Source organism: Ovis aries, chromosome 12 (genome assembly GCF_016772045.2).
Source record: "Ovis aries strain OAR_USU_Benz2616 breed Rambouillet chromosome 12, ARS-UI_Ramb_v3.0, whole genome shotgun sequence".
Lineage (NCBI taxonomy): Eukaryota > Metazoa > Chordata > Mammalia > Artiodactyla > Bovidae > Ovis > Ovis aries.
The window spans coordinates 75,524,322-75,538,319 of NC_056065.1; the positions used below are offsets into that span (position 1 = coordinate 75,524,322).

Consider the following 13,998-nt stretch of genomic DNA (forward strand, 5'->3'; position numbering starts at 1 on the left):
TACTCAAATTTATCCTTCTTCAGTGACTCTGTACTTATTTTTAGGAATGTGAATCCTCCTCCCCAGTTGGAGAAGGAATCGGTAGGCTTTCGCTGCAGACTTCAAATCTCGACTTTCAGTGTAACAGGGTGAGATAATGAAAGGACTTCACAACTCAGGATTTTTTTTTTTTTTAGGAATATATAAGTCTGGATATCAAACACCTCAAATGAATATACAATGAATCCAGATGAGGCTGTCTTATTCTTTATAAAAAAGGACCTGAACATTTTCAGATCTTTATACTTTACTTTTAAAGATTTTTCATCTGTGGGGATTTCTTACATTTGCAATGAGCCAAAATACAAATATAAAGGAAAGTTCTAGATGAGTCCATTTGTCACCTCTATTCTTATATTCAGTTACAAAGGCTTGCTCTTTAAAAATCAGTCTCATTACCCGTGTACAATCAAACCACGTGACTTCTAGAATCAGAAATTTAGAATTGCCCTCCTGGAAATGGAAATGCACAGTGCCAATGAAAAAGTCATCAGACCTTTAGCGCCTATTAACAGTGGTGATAACAACCGCAGCCTGCCTCACTGGGATCATTCAAGAAAACGCTACATCTGCTGCACACTGTTCATTTAAATTATGGTTAAAATAATAATAATAATCACCTGTTCTACTGGGCTCAGAGAGATGGCTCTTTCTCATCATTGTGCTCATAAAGGTGGCTCTCTTAGCACTTCCTGAACATCAATCTGAGAGGAAAATATGAAAGAAATCCCCAGAGTATAAAAATTATAAATACAGAATAAAGATCTGAAACTGATCAGGATTACTAAGGTGCTCTTCTAAAGATATGGTTTCAAAACTTCACTAGTACATAAACTTTAACACCCCAATTACAACGATCCTCTTGAGGGATCTAAGTTTTGCTAGCTTCTTTCAAATCCAATTAAAATGAGAAATATAATCTTGACGTCTTCATTCAAAAAAGTGCCAATGGTAACAACTTCACATACCCACATAATATGCAAAATGCAAGTTTGAGAATCTGATTGAAACAAATTTTAAAAGTCAGTTTGTGATCATAAAGGGTAACCAAGTGATTAAAATTACAGAGACCAAAAAAACATGTCACAAAATTACATCTCTTTTTAAAAGAAATACTTAGAAAAGCTTAAAAAGATGCTTTTTTAAAAAAACTTTTAAAATCCGTATTGTTTACCAAGGGGTGACCAAATATACCAGCTATTTAAATTACAGCCAGCAAGTCATGGTGTGGTTTTTCAGGTGCTCTGGAAAATCATTACAAAATGCGCCTCACCTGAGTGTATCTTCTTGTGCTTCGTAAGGTGATCATGACGAATGAAGGTTTTCCCACATTCATCACACTCGTATCTTTTATCATCATGATGTACTCGTAAGTGAAGTCTATAAAGAAAAAAAAAATAAATGAAGCCCACTGACACCAGTGACAATGGGTGAAAGAGAAAAACTCGATTAGCTTTCAATAACTCGAGCTGGGCTGCTACTGAGCCATGCTCACCCACCACTGTCTGCTCTATCACTGACTTCTAGGGGCCTTCCCACTTCGCACCTGACTCCAGGGCTCCCACTCAGCTGTTTCTGGGCAGCACTTCAACATCTGCACAGACTCCACTACCTCTGGATGGCATTCCTTCCTGACGTGAGGCTCCTAACCTGCTTCTGGGAACCTACCCGACGTCTAGAAGTGTCAGCTGGTGTTGCAGGACTGAATGGGGTGGAATCAGAATCGACAAGCGAGGTAAGCCCACAAGCGACAGGTGCGTGATGACACAAATCACTAAGAATCAGTCCTATTCTGGGCAGCTGACACCGCTCACACACTGACCACTGAGAACTTAGCAAAGCCGGTAAGGACTCAACTTTCTGACAGCCACACTTCACTCCTTTCCTTCACACCAACCAAATAAAGTGTGGCTCACTTTATAATCACCTAGAAACAGATTATAAAAGGGTATCATAAATAACAGATTATTAGAATTCATTTAACTTGAGCTATTTTTATCCCCACAATATTCCATCTGTATACATCCTAGTGAAATGAATAGCCTTTCCATTCAAGTTGTCAAAACAGGTGTTGATTCTGCTATGACTAAAATCAGTAAAATCACCATTCTGTTTAAACTTAAAAACTGGAAATAGTAGTATAAAAACTAAAATCCTGAGAACACTGATAAGATTTTAAATTGTACACATATTTCACAATAAGTAGTCATCTATTATTTATTCATTTAAAAACAACTTTTCATAAATTGCAAAGGTAGTCAGCATTTAGCTGTAAAAATAATCACTTAAGTTACAACTTATTTTCAGAAAACTTTCTAAAATTGAGAATCCTCTAGTTTTCAATTTTGTCATATTTTTGTAACAAAAACATTCTTTGACAATTAGGACTGAAAAAATACACCAACTTTAGAACACCAGAGTTTTCATGAATTTTGATTCAAAGAAAAGTAATGAAATATTTAAATAAAAACGACTTAGTACAGCATTACTCTTAGTGATGAAGAAATACATTAACATATTCTATACCACAGAATTAAGAAAATATTAAAAGGCTTAAAGAAGAGGCAAAAGTCTATAAACTTTTCTGCACAGCTTTGCTTCATCACAAATGTTAAGACATGTTTTAATTCATCAACCAACTAAAACAATGTTAAGAAAAGAGAGTATAAAATGGAGATAGAATTTTATCTTACTTAATATAGGGGAAAAATGGCTTGACCTACCTGTATGAGCTTCCATGACGAAAACTTTGTCCACAGATACTACAGAGATGAGGCTTTTCTCCACTATGGATTCTCAAATGTTCTTTCAAAGTAGTTCTGTATTAAAAAAAAAAGTATACACACATGTATATACAGCTATAGATTTTTTTAAAGCCAACCTAATACAGAAATACATATTTAATACATAAACACAGATTTCTAGAAAGCTTACTAGAAAGTTGTTCAAGCTACCATAATGTCAACTGTTCTCCTTCTCCTACATTTCCACTTCTTACTGGATTAGTTGCACCAGTATACAAACATGTTTATTATGTCTCTCTTCTTAAAAAAGTAAATAATTTAGCTCTGGCCTCCTTTGCTAGTGGTTTGCTAGGACTGGAAAAGGTCAGTTTTCATTCCAATCCCAAAGAAAGGCAATGCAAAGGAATGCTCAAACTACCACACAATTGCACTCATCTCACACGTTAGTAAAGTAATGTTTAAAGTTCTCCAAGCCAGGCTTCAGCAATACATGAACTGTGAACTTCCAGAAGTTCAAGCTGGTTTTAGAAAAGGCAGAGGAACCAGAGATCAAACTCCCAGCATCCACTGGATCATCAAAAAAGCAAGAGAGTTCCAGAAAAACATCTATTTCTGCTTTATTAACCATGCCAAAGCCTTTGACTGTGTGGATCACAATAAACTGGGAAATTCTTAAAGAGATGGGAATACCAGACCACCTGACCTGCCTCTTGAGAAACCTATATGGAGGTCAGGAAGCAACAGTTAGAACTGGACATGGAACAACAGACTGGTTCCAAATAGGAAAAGGAGTACATTAAGGCTGTATATTGTCACTCTGCTTATTTAACTTCTATGCAGAGTACATCATGAGAAACGCTGGGCTGGAAGAAGCACAAGCTGGAATCAAGATTGCCAGGAGAAATATCAACAACCTCAGATATGCAGATGACACCACCCTTATGGCAGAAAGTGAAGAAGATCTAAAGAGCCTCTTGATGAAAGTGAAAGAGGAGAGTGAAAAACTTGGCTTAAAGTTCAACATTCAGAAAACGAAGATCATGGCATCTGGTCCCATCACTTCATGGCAAATAGATGGGGAAACAGTGTCAGACTTTATTTTGGGGGGCTCCAAAATCATTGCAGATGGTGCTGGCAGCCATGAAATTAAAAGACGCTTACTCCTTGGAAGGAAAGTTATGACCAACCTAGATAGCATATTCAAAAGCAGAGACATTACTTTGACAACAAAGGTCTGTCTAGTCAAGGCTATGGTTTTTCCAGTGGTCATGTATGGATGTGAGAGTTAGACTATAAAGAAAGATGAGTGCCAAACAAATAATTGATGCTTTTGAAGTGTGGTGTTGGAGAAGACTCTTGAGAGTCCGTTGGACTGCAAGGAGATCCAACCAGTCCATCCTAAAGGACATCAGTCCTGGGTGTTCATTGGAAGGACTGATGTTGAAGCTGAAACTCCAATACTTTGGCCACCTGATGCAAACAGCTGACTCATTTGAAAAGACCCTGCTGGGAAAGATTGAGGGCAGGAGGAGAAGGGGACAACAGAGGGTGAGATGGTTGGATGGCATCACCGACTTGATGGACATGGGTATGGGTGGACTCCAGGAGCTAGTGATGGACAGGGAGGCCTGGTGTGCTGTGGTTCATGGAGTCACAAAGAGTCAGACAAGACTAAGCGACTGAACTGAAACATCCAAGACACACAAATGAAAGATACTCAATTGTCACTACTGAATTTTAGTGACAAATCAGTAAAACTGATGTAAATTTTAGTGGATAGAGTTTAAATGTAAGAAATCCAGTTTATCAGCACTATTCCTTTCCAATGTGCTCACAACTTATTAATGTTTTAAGCCAAAGAAAACTTCATAAATACTTGCAATTTCCAGATGGCAATGGTAAACAGGGAAACCATGTAAAGGATATTAATTGTTGCTAGTCCTAAATCCTCCAGCCTTACCAACTATGGATGGATCACTGTGTAACCACTGTGGCATCTCCTACAGTTCTCATATTCGGAGATTTCCCACATTCATAAAATAAAGGCTGAGGAAGGGCAGACAAAGTTATTTTGAGGGGAAAGAAAGGAAAGCACAGTACATCTGACCATGGCGGGCTCCTGTCACTACCACCTGGTTTTATTTCGGCCCCAGGTCCAGTGGGCATGAAGGTGAATGTGACCTAAAGGCAGATCTCCACCAGTAGGGGGTCTCCTCCACCAGGCTCACCAACACCAGGAAAACTATTCCCAGACCCTAACAAGTAAAAAGATGGAAAGGCTGTTTTCCTTTTCAGTTTGTTTTATTTTTTACTTTTACAGAAAGACCTTTAAGGGAAAAATAATTTATACTGTATAAGATATACTTTATATTTTACTAATCGGGTAAATACAAGTTTTCATATAAATATAGCATACTGATTTTTCTGCCGTTGTACCCATTTGCTCTTTTAGGAAACTGTCACTTCAGTTGTTTTAAAATACTGAACTTCTACACACTGAAGCGTGCTAATACGCACACACTGTTTAAAGAAGAGTGCTGTGTGCAGGATGAGACAGAGAACACTCCCGTCACTGACAACACTTCCATGTGGTCTCCTGGGTCTGCTCGTCCGCTCGTGCCTCTCTCGGAAACAGCTATTTAGGGCAGGCCCCCTTTCTTTGTCTTACTGCCTGTGCAGCGCATGTCGCTAGGCAGCGCACTGTGCTGCGCCGGATCTGGGGCTCACTGCCGTGTGCCCGACTGCATGACTCCACACAGCCATCTGCCACTGCGGGGGGTGGCTGTCCAGCACAGGCCTGGTGGGCGACAGAGGAGAACCCACCGCTCTAACTTCCCTTGCAGAGCAGCCCTTACTCCGCCTGCCTGTCACCCTGGTTCCAGGGCATCTGGGCCTGCCAGTTCCCGCACCTTCTGTGGACTCTGCAAGGAGACGAGGCTCTCCATTTCTCCATTACAGCTCTGGGATCTGTCCTCCTCAGACCTGCTAAGTCAGTTCCCACCGATACTGCTTTTGAGCTTCCAAACCTGGGCTGCTCTTGTGGCTTTCCTGTCTTGCTGTCTTTGTAGCTTGTCTTCAAAATGAACGAATGAATGAACAAACAACCTTTAATGAATATTTAGTGGGGTTTCAGAAAGAGACAAAATGATGTCTCTGTTAAATCCACCATCTAAATTTGAAAATCCTGACCTCATATTACCTTCCATAACATTTTATGTAATTTCTTTATACTTAAGTTTCATATTAAAGCATGATTCAAGTATCTTATTTCACTTTAAACATTATAAAACATATTCATTGATTATTTCTACATTACAGTACTGGGATTTTTCTGGGTATTTAGATAATTCCTCACCTTTCTCGTACTGATTTTCCACAGATAAAGCAAGTCCATTTTCTCTTTCCACCATGGGTACACTCTATATGGCGTTTCAAATTTCCAGTGTCATTAAACTGGCGACCACATATATCACACGGGAAAGGACCTACAAAGGAAGAATTAGTGTGCATATAATGTTTATGAACAGATACTAAGTTAAATTTAATACCTGCTATAAATTCACACCTCCTACTGCTACTGCCCATATCATAACACAACCACTTATCTGTTTACAGTTATCTTTTTCCTTCTAGACTGTTTAGCCCCAGCAGACAGGGCACATCTCTACATCTCCAGAGCTGAGTACAGCACCAGGCATCTGGTAGAATAAATGCTGAATAAACCAATGGGTTCATAAACTGAAATGGCCAACTCCTAGCTTGAAATCAGACTGAATCAAAGTAAAAAATGCTACCTAACAAAGTTCAGGGTTGGCGGGGGGCGGGGAAGAGGTAATAAGAAACTTTCAAAGGATAAACAGAGGACTTAAGAGAGCTCATGGTTTGGAAATATACTGTTGCTCCTTATAACCAAGAAAATGCAATGATATTGTCTAGACTGAAAATACTGTGGCACATTTCTGCTTAGTCTTACAAAAATTAAACACAAATTTCTTATAGTAATATTGACCTTTAACTGGATTCAAAATGTCACCGTGATTTTACCAAATAAATGACTGGAGAGAAGACAGAATTCTACTGAAGGGCAAATCAAAAGGTAGACAAAGGATGTGTGAAAAAGAAGTACGGCGTGCTTGCTATGCCTTGCCCACTGAATACCACCCTGAAGAATCTGCAGTTTCAACCAACTCCAGACAGAAAATATTTGAAAACAATTCCATCAAGTTCCAAAGAGCAAAACTTGAATTTTCCAGGCCCTGGCAACCATTTACATAGCATCTACGTTGTATTTTGTTGTTGTTTACATGCTGTATCATGTCTGCCTCTTTTATGACCCCAAGAACTGTAGCCTGCCAGGCTCCTCTAACCATGCAGTTTCCCCAGGCAAGAATACCAGTGTGGGTCACCATTTCCTTCTCCAAGGTATCTTCCTGACCCAGGGATCAAACCTGGGTATCCTGCTTGGCAGGCAGATTCTTTACCAATGAGCTACCAGGGAAACCCACATTGTATTTACAACTATTTGAATAGCATTTACATTGTATTAGGTATTGTTTAAGTAATCAAAAGATGATTTAAAGTATGCAGGGGGATTTGCATATTATATGCAAACATTACCCCATTTTATAGGAGGGACTTGGGCATCCTCAGATTTGGGTGTCTGGGGAGGTCTTGGAACCAACCCCCAAGGATACTGAGGGGCAACTGTATTCCTCACTGTGCACACAGAGCCTTGAAAATATCTGAAGACAGCTGTTCTGTCTCCCTTTCCCAAACAGCATATTTCAAGGTCCTTCAAAAGTTTTTCAGATGACATGATTTTAAGGCCCTGCTGCTGCTGCTAATTTGCTTCAGTCGTGTCCGACTCTGTGCGACCCCATGGACTGCAGCCCACCAGGCTCTTCCGTCCATTGGATTTTCCAGGCAAGAGAACTGGGGTGGGGTGCCATTGCCTTCCTACGGCCCTATGTTGCCGTAATTTCCTACCTCTGGAATATATGTCAATATCCATCCTGAATGTGGTATCCATAAATGAATGAAATATTCCAGATCAATTTAAAATCAGTGAGATGATGACCTTCCTAATTCTGAACAATACGTTTTCATTAATGTAGTTTAAAACTACAGTTGCTTTTGTCAGTCATATGACATTACTGGTTCAGACAGTATCTAAAAAGCCTCTGCTATTAATAAGCCCATCTGAAAACTGAGGCCTTTGGATTCTGTACCACTTTACAGCTCTGCAACTCCCAATGACTGGAAGTCAGATCATTCCCATATGTACAACTTTGTATTTCTTCATAATTAATTTTAAGTTAATTTAACTTTTTTGACAGCGGATTTTTTTTTTACATTTTTATTTTCTGCTACCACGCCCCCTGTGAGCTTTATTTCATGTTGCATATTGATAAAACATGAAGTATATTATCTTTTATCCAAGTTGTCAATAAAAACAGTGACTAGGACAGGGAACAGGCTACTTGGATGATGGTAATTCATTACTGGGATTAAAGTGTCATAAATGTACCTATCTGGAACACAAGTCTCCACCATGGCCACAAGCAGGAGGCAGAGAACTCAGCAAGTACAGCAGTGCATTCCAAGTATACCAAGTTTACTCTCTGAGAAATGAGGTTTTTCTAAAACAAACAGACAAAAATGCCTACCCTAGGCACTCACAAACCTATCCAACAATCAACTGTAAATAAATGCAGTTCTGACCACTGTTAGGACCAAACTGAAGCCAAGACAGGCTCTAAGGGGCAGGCCCACAGGCAGGGTAGCTAGACCAATCAAAAAAAATCCCTGTAGCCCCCCCGCCCGCGCCAGACCCGAGCCAATCCAGATAGGGATGCAAGGTTTAAAAGTGCCACGCGCGGGTAAGGTTTAACCAATCAGCTATGCTGTTACAGAAACAGAACCGTCTGTATAAAAGTATAGGTGATTCAGAACTCAGGGGGCCCTTGTTCCACTCCACTGCGTTGGATGAAACTTGGGCCCTGGCTCGAGCTAGCAATAAATTCCCTTTCTGCGTTTGCTGTGAATGTCTTAGTCTCTCAGTTTTGGGGACTCGGACTCTGGGCATAACATTTGGGGGCTTGTCCGGGATCTGTTTAACTGGGAAGAATAACACTCTCCTGGTAGAAGGGATTTCCTCACTTGGAGGAAAGCTATCTGAACACCGGTGTTAAGTTTGGTTAGCCAGTGTAAGACCGAGGCCCAGCTTACGCGCTGGAAGGCAGCTGGCTCTGGTGAGAAGAGAGCTCTTGTCAGGCTTAATCAGAGGCAAATTAGTCATCTTAGCCGGTGTTAAGTCCGAGGCCCGGCATCGTGCTGGGAAGGCGGCTGGCTCTGTGAACGCCTTGTTGGTAAGATAACCTAGAGGGATAGGAGGGTTCAGGGGGCCCAGAAGACCTAGTACTGTGTTCTCCGCCGAGGTTTGTCTCCCCTGTTCGTCGCATCTTTGTGTGCGCCGGCATTGTCACTGCTCTCTGTGTGTTCGTCTTGTCTCCTGTGTTCTATCCTGTAATCATGGGGCAAGAGACTTCCACTCCGTTGTCCCTTAGGACTGACCATTTTTCTGATTTTAAGTCTAGAGCACAGAATCTATCAGTGCTGGTGAAGAAGAACAAATTAATAACTTTTTGCAGCGCAGAATGGCCAACTTTCCATGTAGGCTGGCCCTCAGAAGGCACCTTTGACTTGGGAACTGTACACCAAGTCCGAGATATCATCTTCCGACTGCGGATCGGACACCCTGACCAAGCCTCCCCACCCCCTCCTTGGGTAAAACCTTTTTTTTGCCTCAACAGGGATTTTCTACAGGTGTTGGCGACACATGTAAGAAAGAACCCAAAGAATCTCAAGGAGCCTGAACCAATGGCGCCGCTATATACCCCATCTTGCAGGGGGAATTGTTAGGGGAAGCACACTGATTGAAACCGCCCCACCCTGGCCAGGCACCATAGTAACTATTTGCATGAGTTGTTTTATGGCAGGAGATCCTGATAAAGAATACGGAACTAATAAGCCTCCACCAACCGGGAGAGTTCGGCAAAGGTTTAAAGGAGACACCGCCTGTACATTGTGAGCCATGCGGCAGAGCAGTTCTCCTGGGTTTCCTTACCCTGCTGCTCTCCACCCGGGTGCTCTTTTCCAATAAAATCTCTTGCTTTGTCAGCACATATGTCTCCTCGGACAATTCATTTCCGAGTGTTAGGCAAGAGCCCAGTTTCGGGCCCTGGAAGGGGTCCCTCTTCCTGCAACAAATGGTGACTCTGGTGCGATTCTTCTTCGCCGAGACTGACATCCTGACCACTCGGGGTACTCAGGGGCCAGCTTGCCTGCCAATGGACCAGACCCAGCAGCCGCAACTGGGACCCTTTTGTCCCTGGTCTCCTGACGCGGACAACTGGCCAGAGTGCCCCGACCGATAAGAAAAAAAAAAAAAAAACAACTTTATTGATCTCTCTCCCCTTCCCTCTCTGTCTCCTCTCCTGAACCCTTCCTATCCTTTCCTGTTTTTCTAGTCCCCTGGTCCTAGACACAGAAATCTGGTCGAAGGGCCCTCAGCCTGAGCTGAGGATTGGAGACTGATCACCTCCTCTTGGCAGAGAACTCAAATTCTGGTTCTGATTTCTGGTAGGGCAGAGTTCCAGTCCTCCCTTCTCCGGAAGCCCAGGGAAAAGTCCTGTAAGGCCTGGGTATCTGTAGGCGGCAAGAGACATCTGTAAGGCCACCCCTTTTGCCCCCTCTCCCGCCTCCTCCCCCTTCTTCTTTCAACCTGGCTTCCTTTCCTCCCTTAAAATCTTTGATGTTAGGGAAAGGCTTGGTGGGCTACAGTCCACAGGTCGCAAACAGTCTGATACGACTGAGCGACTTCACCTTCACTTTGAGGAGGACTGCCGGGTTTATATGTGTGTGTTTTAACTCTGTGATCTGTGTAGTGATTTTTGATGGCCATTTTGCTTTGTCTGGCCACCGTGTGGTCTAGACCTGCCGCTATTTGTTAGAACTTGATTTTCTTTCCCTGTGCTTTGAGACCAGGGCTCTTAAGAACACTTATCTAGACTATTTCTAACTCCTGACACTGAAAAGGAAAAAAAAAATAGACTTGAAGCTAGATCTCACACTGTGTCTGTCTAAATATGTCTTGGTATGTCTCTGTCTCTGGGTAATATTTTTGAAGTTAATTTATATATGAGATCGATTTATTTGGCTTAAAAAAAGATAAGCGCTTACAAATCAAGTAATTCTAAATTAAACAATAAATCCAGGTTTATGTGAACTGGGAAATATTCAGTGCTAAATACCTGATATTAATGTTTGTTTGTTGACCTATTTAATATAGACATGTCTTAGAGTACTTAATGTTAAAAAATATTTTCATTGTACTTAGGTTTAATATGTTAAATATTATATCTGTTACAAGTTTGTCAATAAAAAAAATTACCTCAAGTAAAAAAACTTCAAAAAAAATGTAAATGAAATATGAGCTTTTAGATAGACTTTATTAAGAATAATTATGCTTTAGGAACGTCTGTCTGAAATAGTCTGTCCAAATTGGGGTAACTTGAATTGGGATTGTGCTAAACTAAGTGATGGAAGTTCACTGACTAGCTAGCTCATTTCCAAATAGAGTAAAATTTTGAAACATTTATTACTGAACATTAGTTTCCTCTTACAAAGAAGCTAAAGAAATTTGGGACTGTTAATGACTAAAAATAAGCTGGCGCAAAAACTTGAATTTGGCTTTTCTCTCTGTTAAAAGGACACACTTTCTTCAGATGTTGAACTGCATTTGACAATAGATTTAAGTTCATTTGCTTCTTAAATGGTCTGTTCTGTATTTGCCTCTGAAATCCCATATTGTTACTTTGGCTGAGTGAATAGCTATTGTTTCACAGTGACCTATAGTCCCATCTGACTGAGCGCTCAAAACCTTTCTGATATTTGTTGACAAAGCTTCCTAAATTATTCTATGAAGCACTTTTGGCTTCTGGCTAACTTTGGGGTGCTTTGGAGGGCCCCTGAAGCATCCCAAAGAGAGATATTAAACTGTGTTTATTCGGTTGGTTAAATTACATAAAAAAAGATTATCAAATGAGTAATACATCTGCTCATATTATAATATAGGGTAAAATTACCAATACAGATATCCTAAAAATTATATGGAGTTTTTAACATTCTGATATGTCCTGGTATTTTAATGAAAAACCTGATGACTTCACAAAAGTTAGCAAAAGGACTGAATGAACCAGTGAATATGCTTATAACTTTTATGGTTTCTATCTAAAAAATTATGGGGTTGAATCTTATGTTTTTAGGGAGTAGGGAAAATCTTCCTCTCAAACTAATTATGACAATACGTTGGTAAAATTAAATGTTATAAACAAAACAATTATATTTTCTATCTGACTCCTCCAAAAATTGGAAGTTCTTAGGTTTCCAGTAAGTCTATCAAGTGAGTTAGGAAGGTTATCTCACGGATACAAAAATCTCAAGAAAATTTTAAAACCTTAAAAAGGAAAAAATTCACCTAGATTTGTTAGGAAAATCTGTGATAAGCCTTTGGTGTGAGATTCCCAGCCCTGTTTTATTTTAAAAGTTCAGTCTGAGACTCTATAAATGTTTCAGCAAAATAAAAAAGCCTATAATCAATTACGGTTATAAAAATCATTAGACCAAAATCAGTAAAAACAGACCTATTTTGCAAACAAACTAGTCTTAATTTGGTTATATTTAATAAAAATAAGGGTAACTTTAAGGAAAAAAAAAGATATTTCAAAATGTTAAATACCAGTTTGTTAATGGAGGTCTGCATCTAGTAAGACTCATCTCTTAGATAGTTCTTTGTTGTTATGAGATGTTCATATAAAATTTAATTGAATTCTTGAAAAACACCCTAAGTTTGTTTCTGAAGCTTATCTCAATAATCTATCTTTGGATGAAGATCAGATGCCTCATGACCTGTAACCAAGACTGGAAAAAGACATAATTTAAGGGACTGTCTCCAACATGGATGGAAGGACTTTTTTTTAATCAGGAGAAACTATACTACACCAGGATGAGAAGACGACGACATTAGAGGGAGACAGCTTCCCTGAGATGCGGGACCTGATTCGTATGATCATCTATGTTTTCTTGGCTTCTTAGACCTTTACATATAAGTCAAATGCTTTTCTGTCATAGGCCTGATCCTATGCTAGTTTTAAAAATCAATCCAATTGTTGGGTTTGTGGCCAATAACCTGTGTCTAGTTCTGGGTTATCTTGGTAAATTTCTCTATTACCAGACTTTAACTGGTTGGCCCTGAGAAAATTTACTTAAAAAATTAAATCATACTAAAGATAATCAGTCTAGTGACACAAAAAAAACTGGGCTATGTTCCTTATAGATGGTGCCAATATATAATTTCCCTGGAAGATAAAGATTCTACAGGGCAGTCTAAGTCAGATAACCTGAAGATATACTGGGCTACATCTAATGGAAGTTCTTAACATAAGTCTTACTTGTGACTTTACTAATACTGCTGGCTATGTTATTTGTATTTCACCTGTTTTACAAAATTGCTGTTTCTTACACTGTATGTGTGTCAGGCTTCTAATAGAATAATATATAGTCCCATATGAGATCGATGATGGTAACAGTATAACTCTAGATATGGCAAGAAGCAACAAGAGGGAATATTTTCCTGGACCAAAAAGCTAGTAAGACAGGTGGTCCAGAGAATTTTAGATACTGTTTCATGGCCTAGTCCAGTAACAGCACACTGAGTGGCCTGTTTACCTGAAAATGGACACTCTCGGCACCCTGGGATAAAATGGTCATGATGTGCCCCCCTCATAATCATGGTCAAGTTTATGAGCAAAAGGGGGCTCTGCCAGCTGAAGACTGACACTCGCCATCTGCATCTACAAAGATTAAATCATGGCCGCTGCAACTGCTGACTTTCAACGCCCCTGAAAGGAGTTCAGGGCAAAAATCAGAAATGAGGCACTCTGTGCTCTGGGAAAAACTGGCAAAACAGGCCATCAGATAGTTAGATCTTTTCAGGAAAAGATTTTATGAGTCCCAATTCTTGCATCTTCTCATATCTAAAAAAATACTGTCATTAACAGTAAAATCTGCTTTGGCTATCAAAAAATAGTTTACAATTAAAAGTCAAACTAGAGTAGCTATGGTTCAGATATCCTGGGAAATAACTAGGTGATGC

General features: G+C 40.0%; 1 protein-coding gene across 1 annotated transcript in view; it reads right to left on the reverse strand.

Moving 5' to 3' along the window:
• ZBTB41 (zinc finger and BTB domain containing 41) overlaps nt 1–13,998 on the reverse strand; it is a 43,803-nt gene that overhangs the window by 12,250 nt on the left and 17,555 nt on the right. Inside the window, exons 6-8 of the mRNA XM_015099403.3 lie at nt 6,139–6,268; nt 2,763–2,858; nt 1,313–1,419 (exon numbers count right to left, since the gene is read on the reverse strand). Coding sequence (XP_014954889.3) covers nt 1,313–1,419; nt 2,763–2,858; nt 6,139–6,268 — 333 coding nt within the window. The remainder of the gene's footprint in view (nt 1–1,312; nt 1,420–2,762; nt 2,859–6,138; nt 6,269–13,998) is intronic.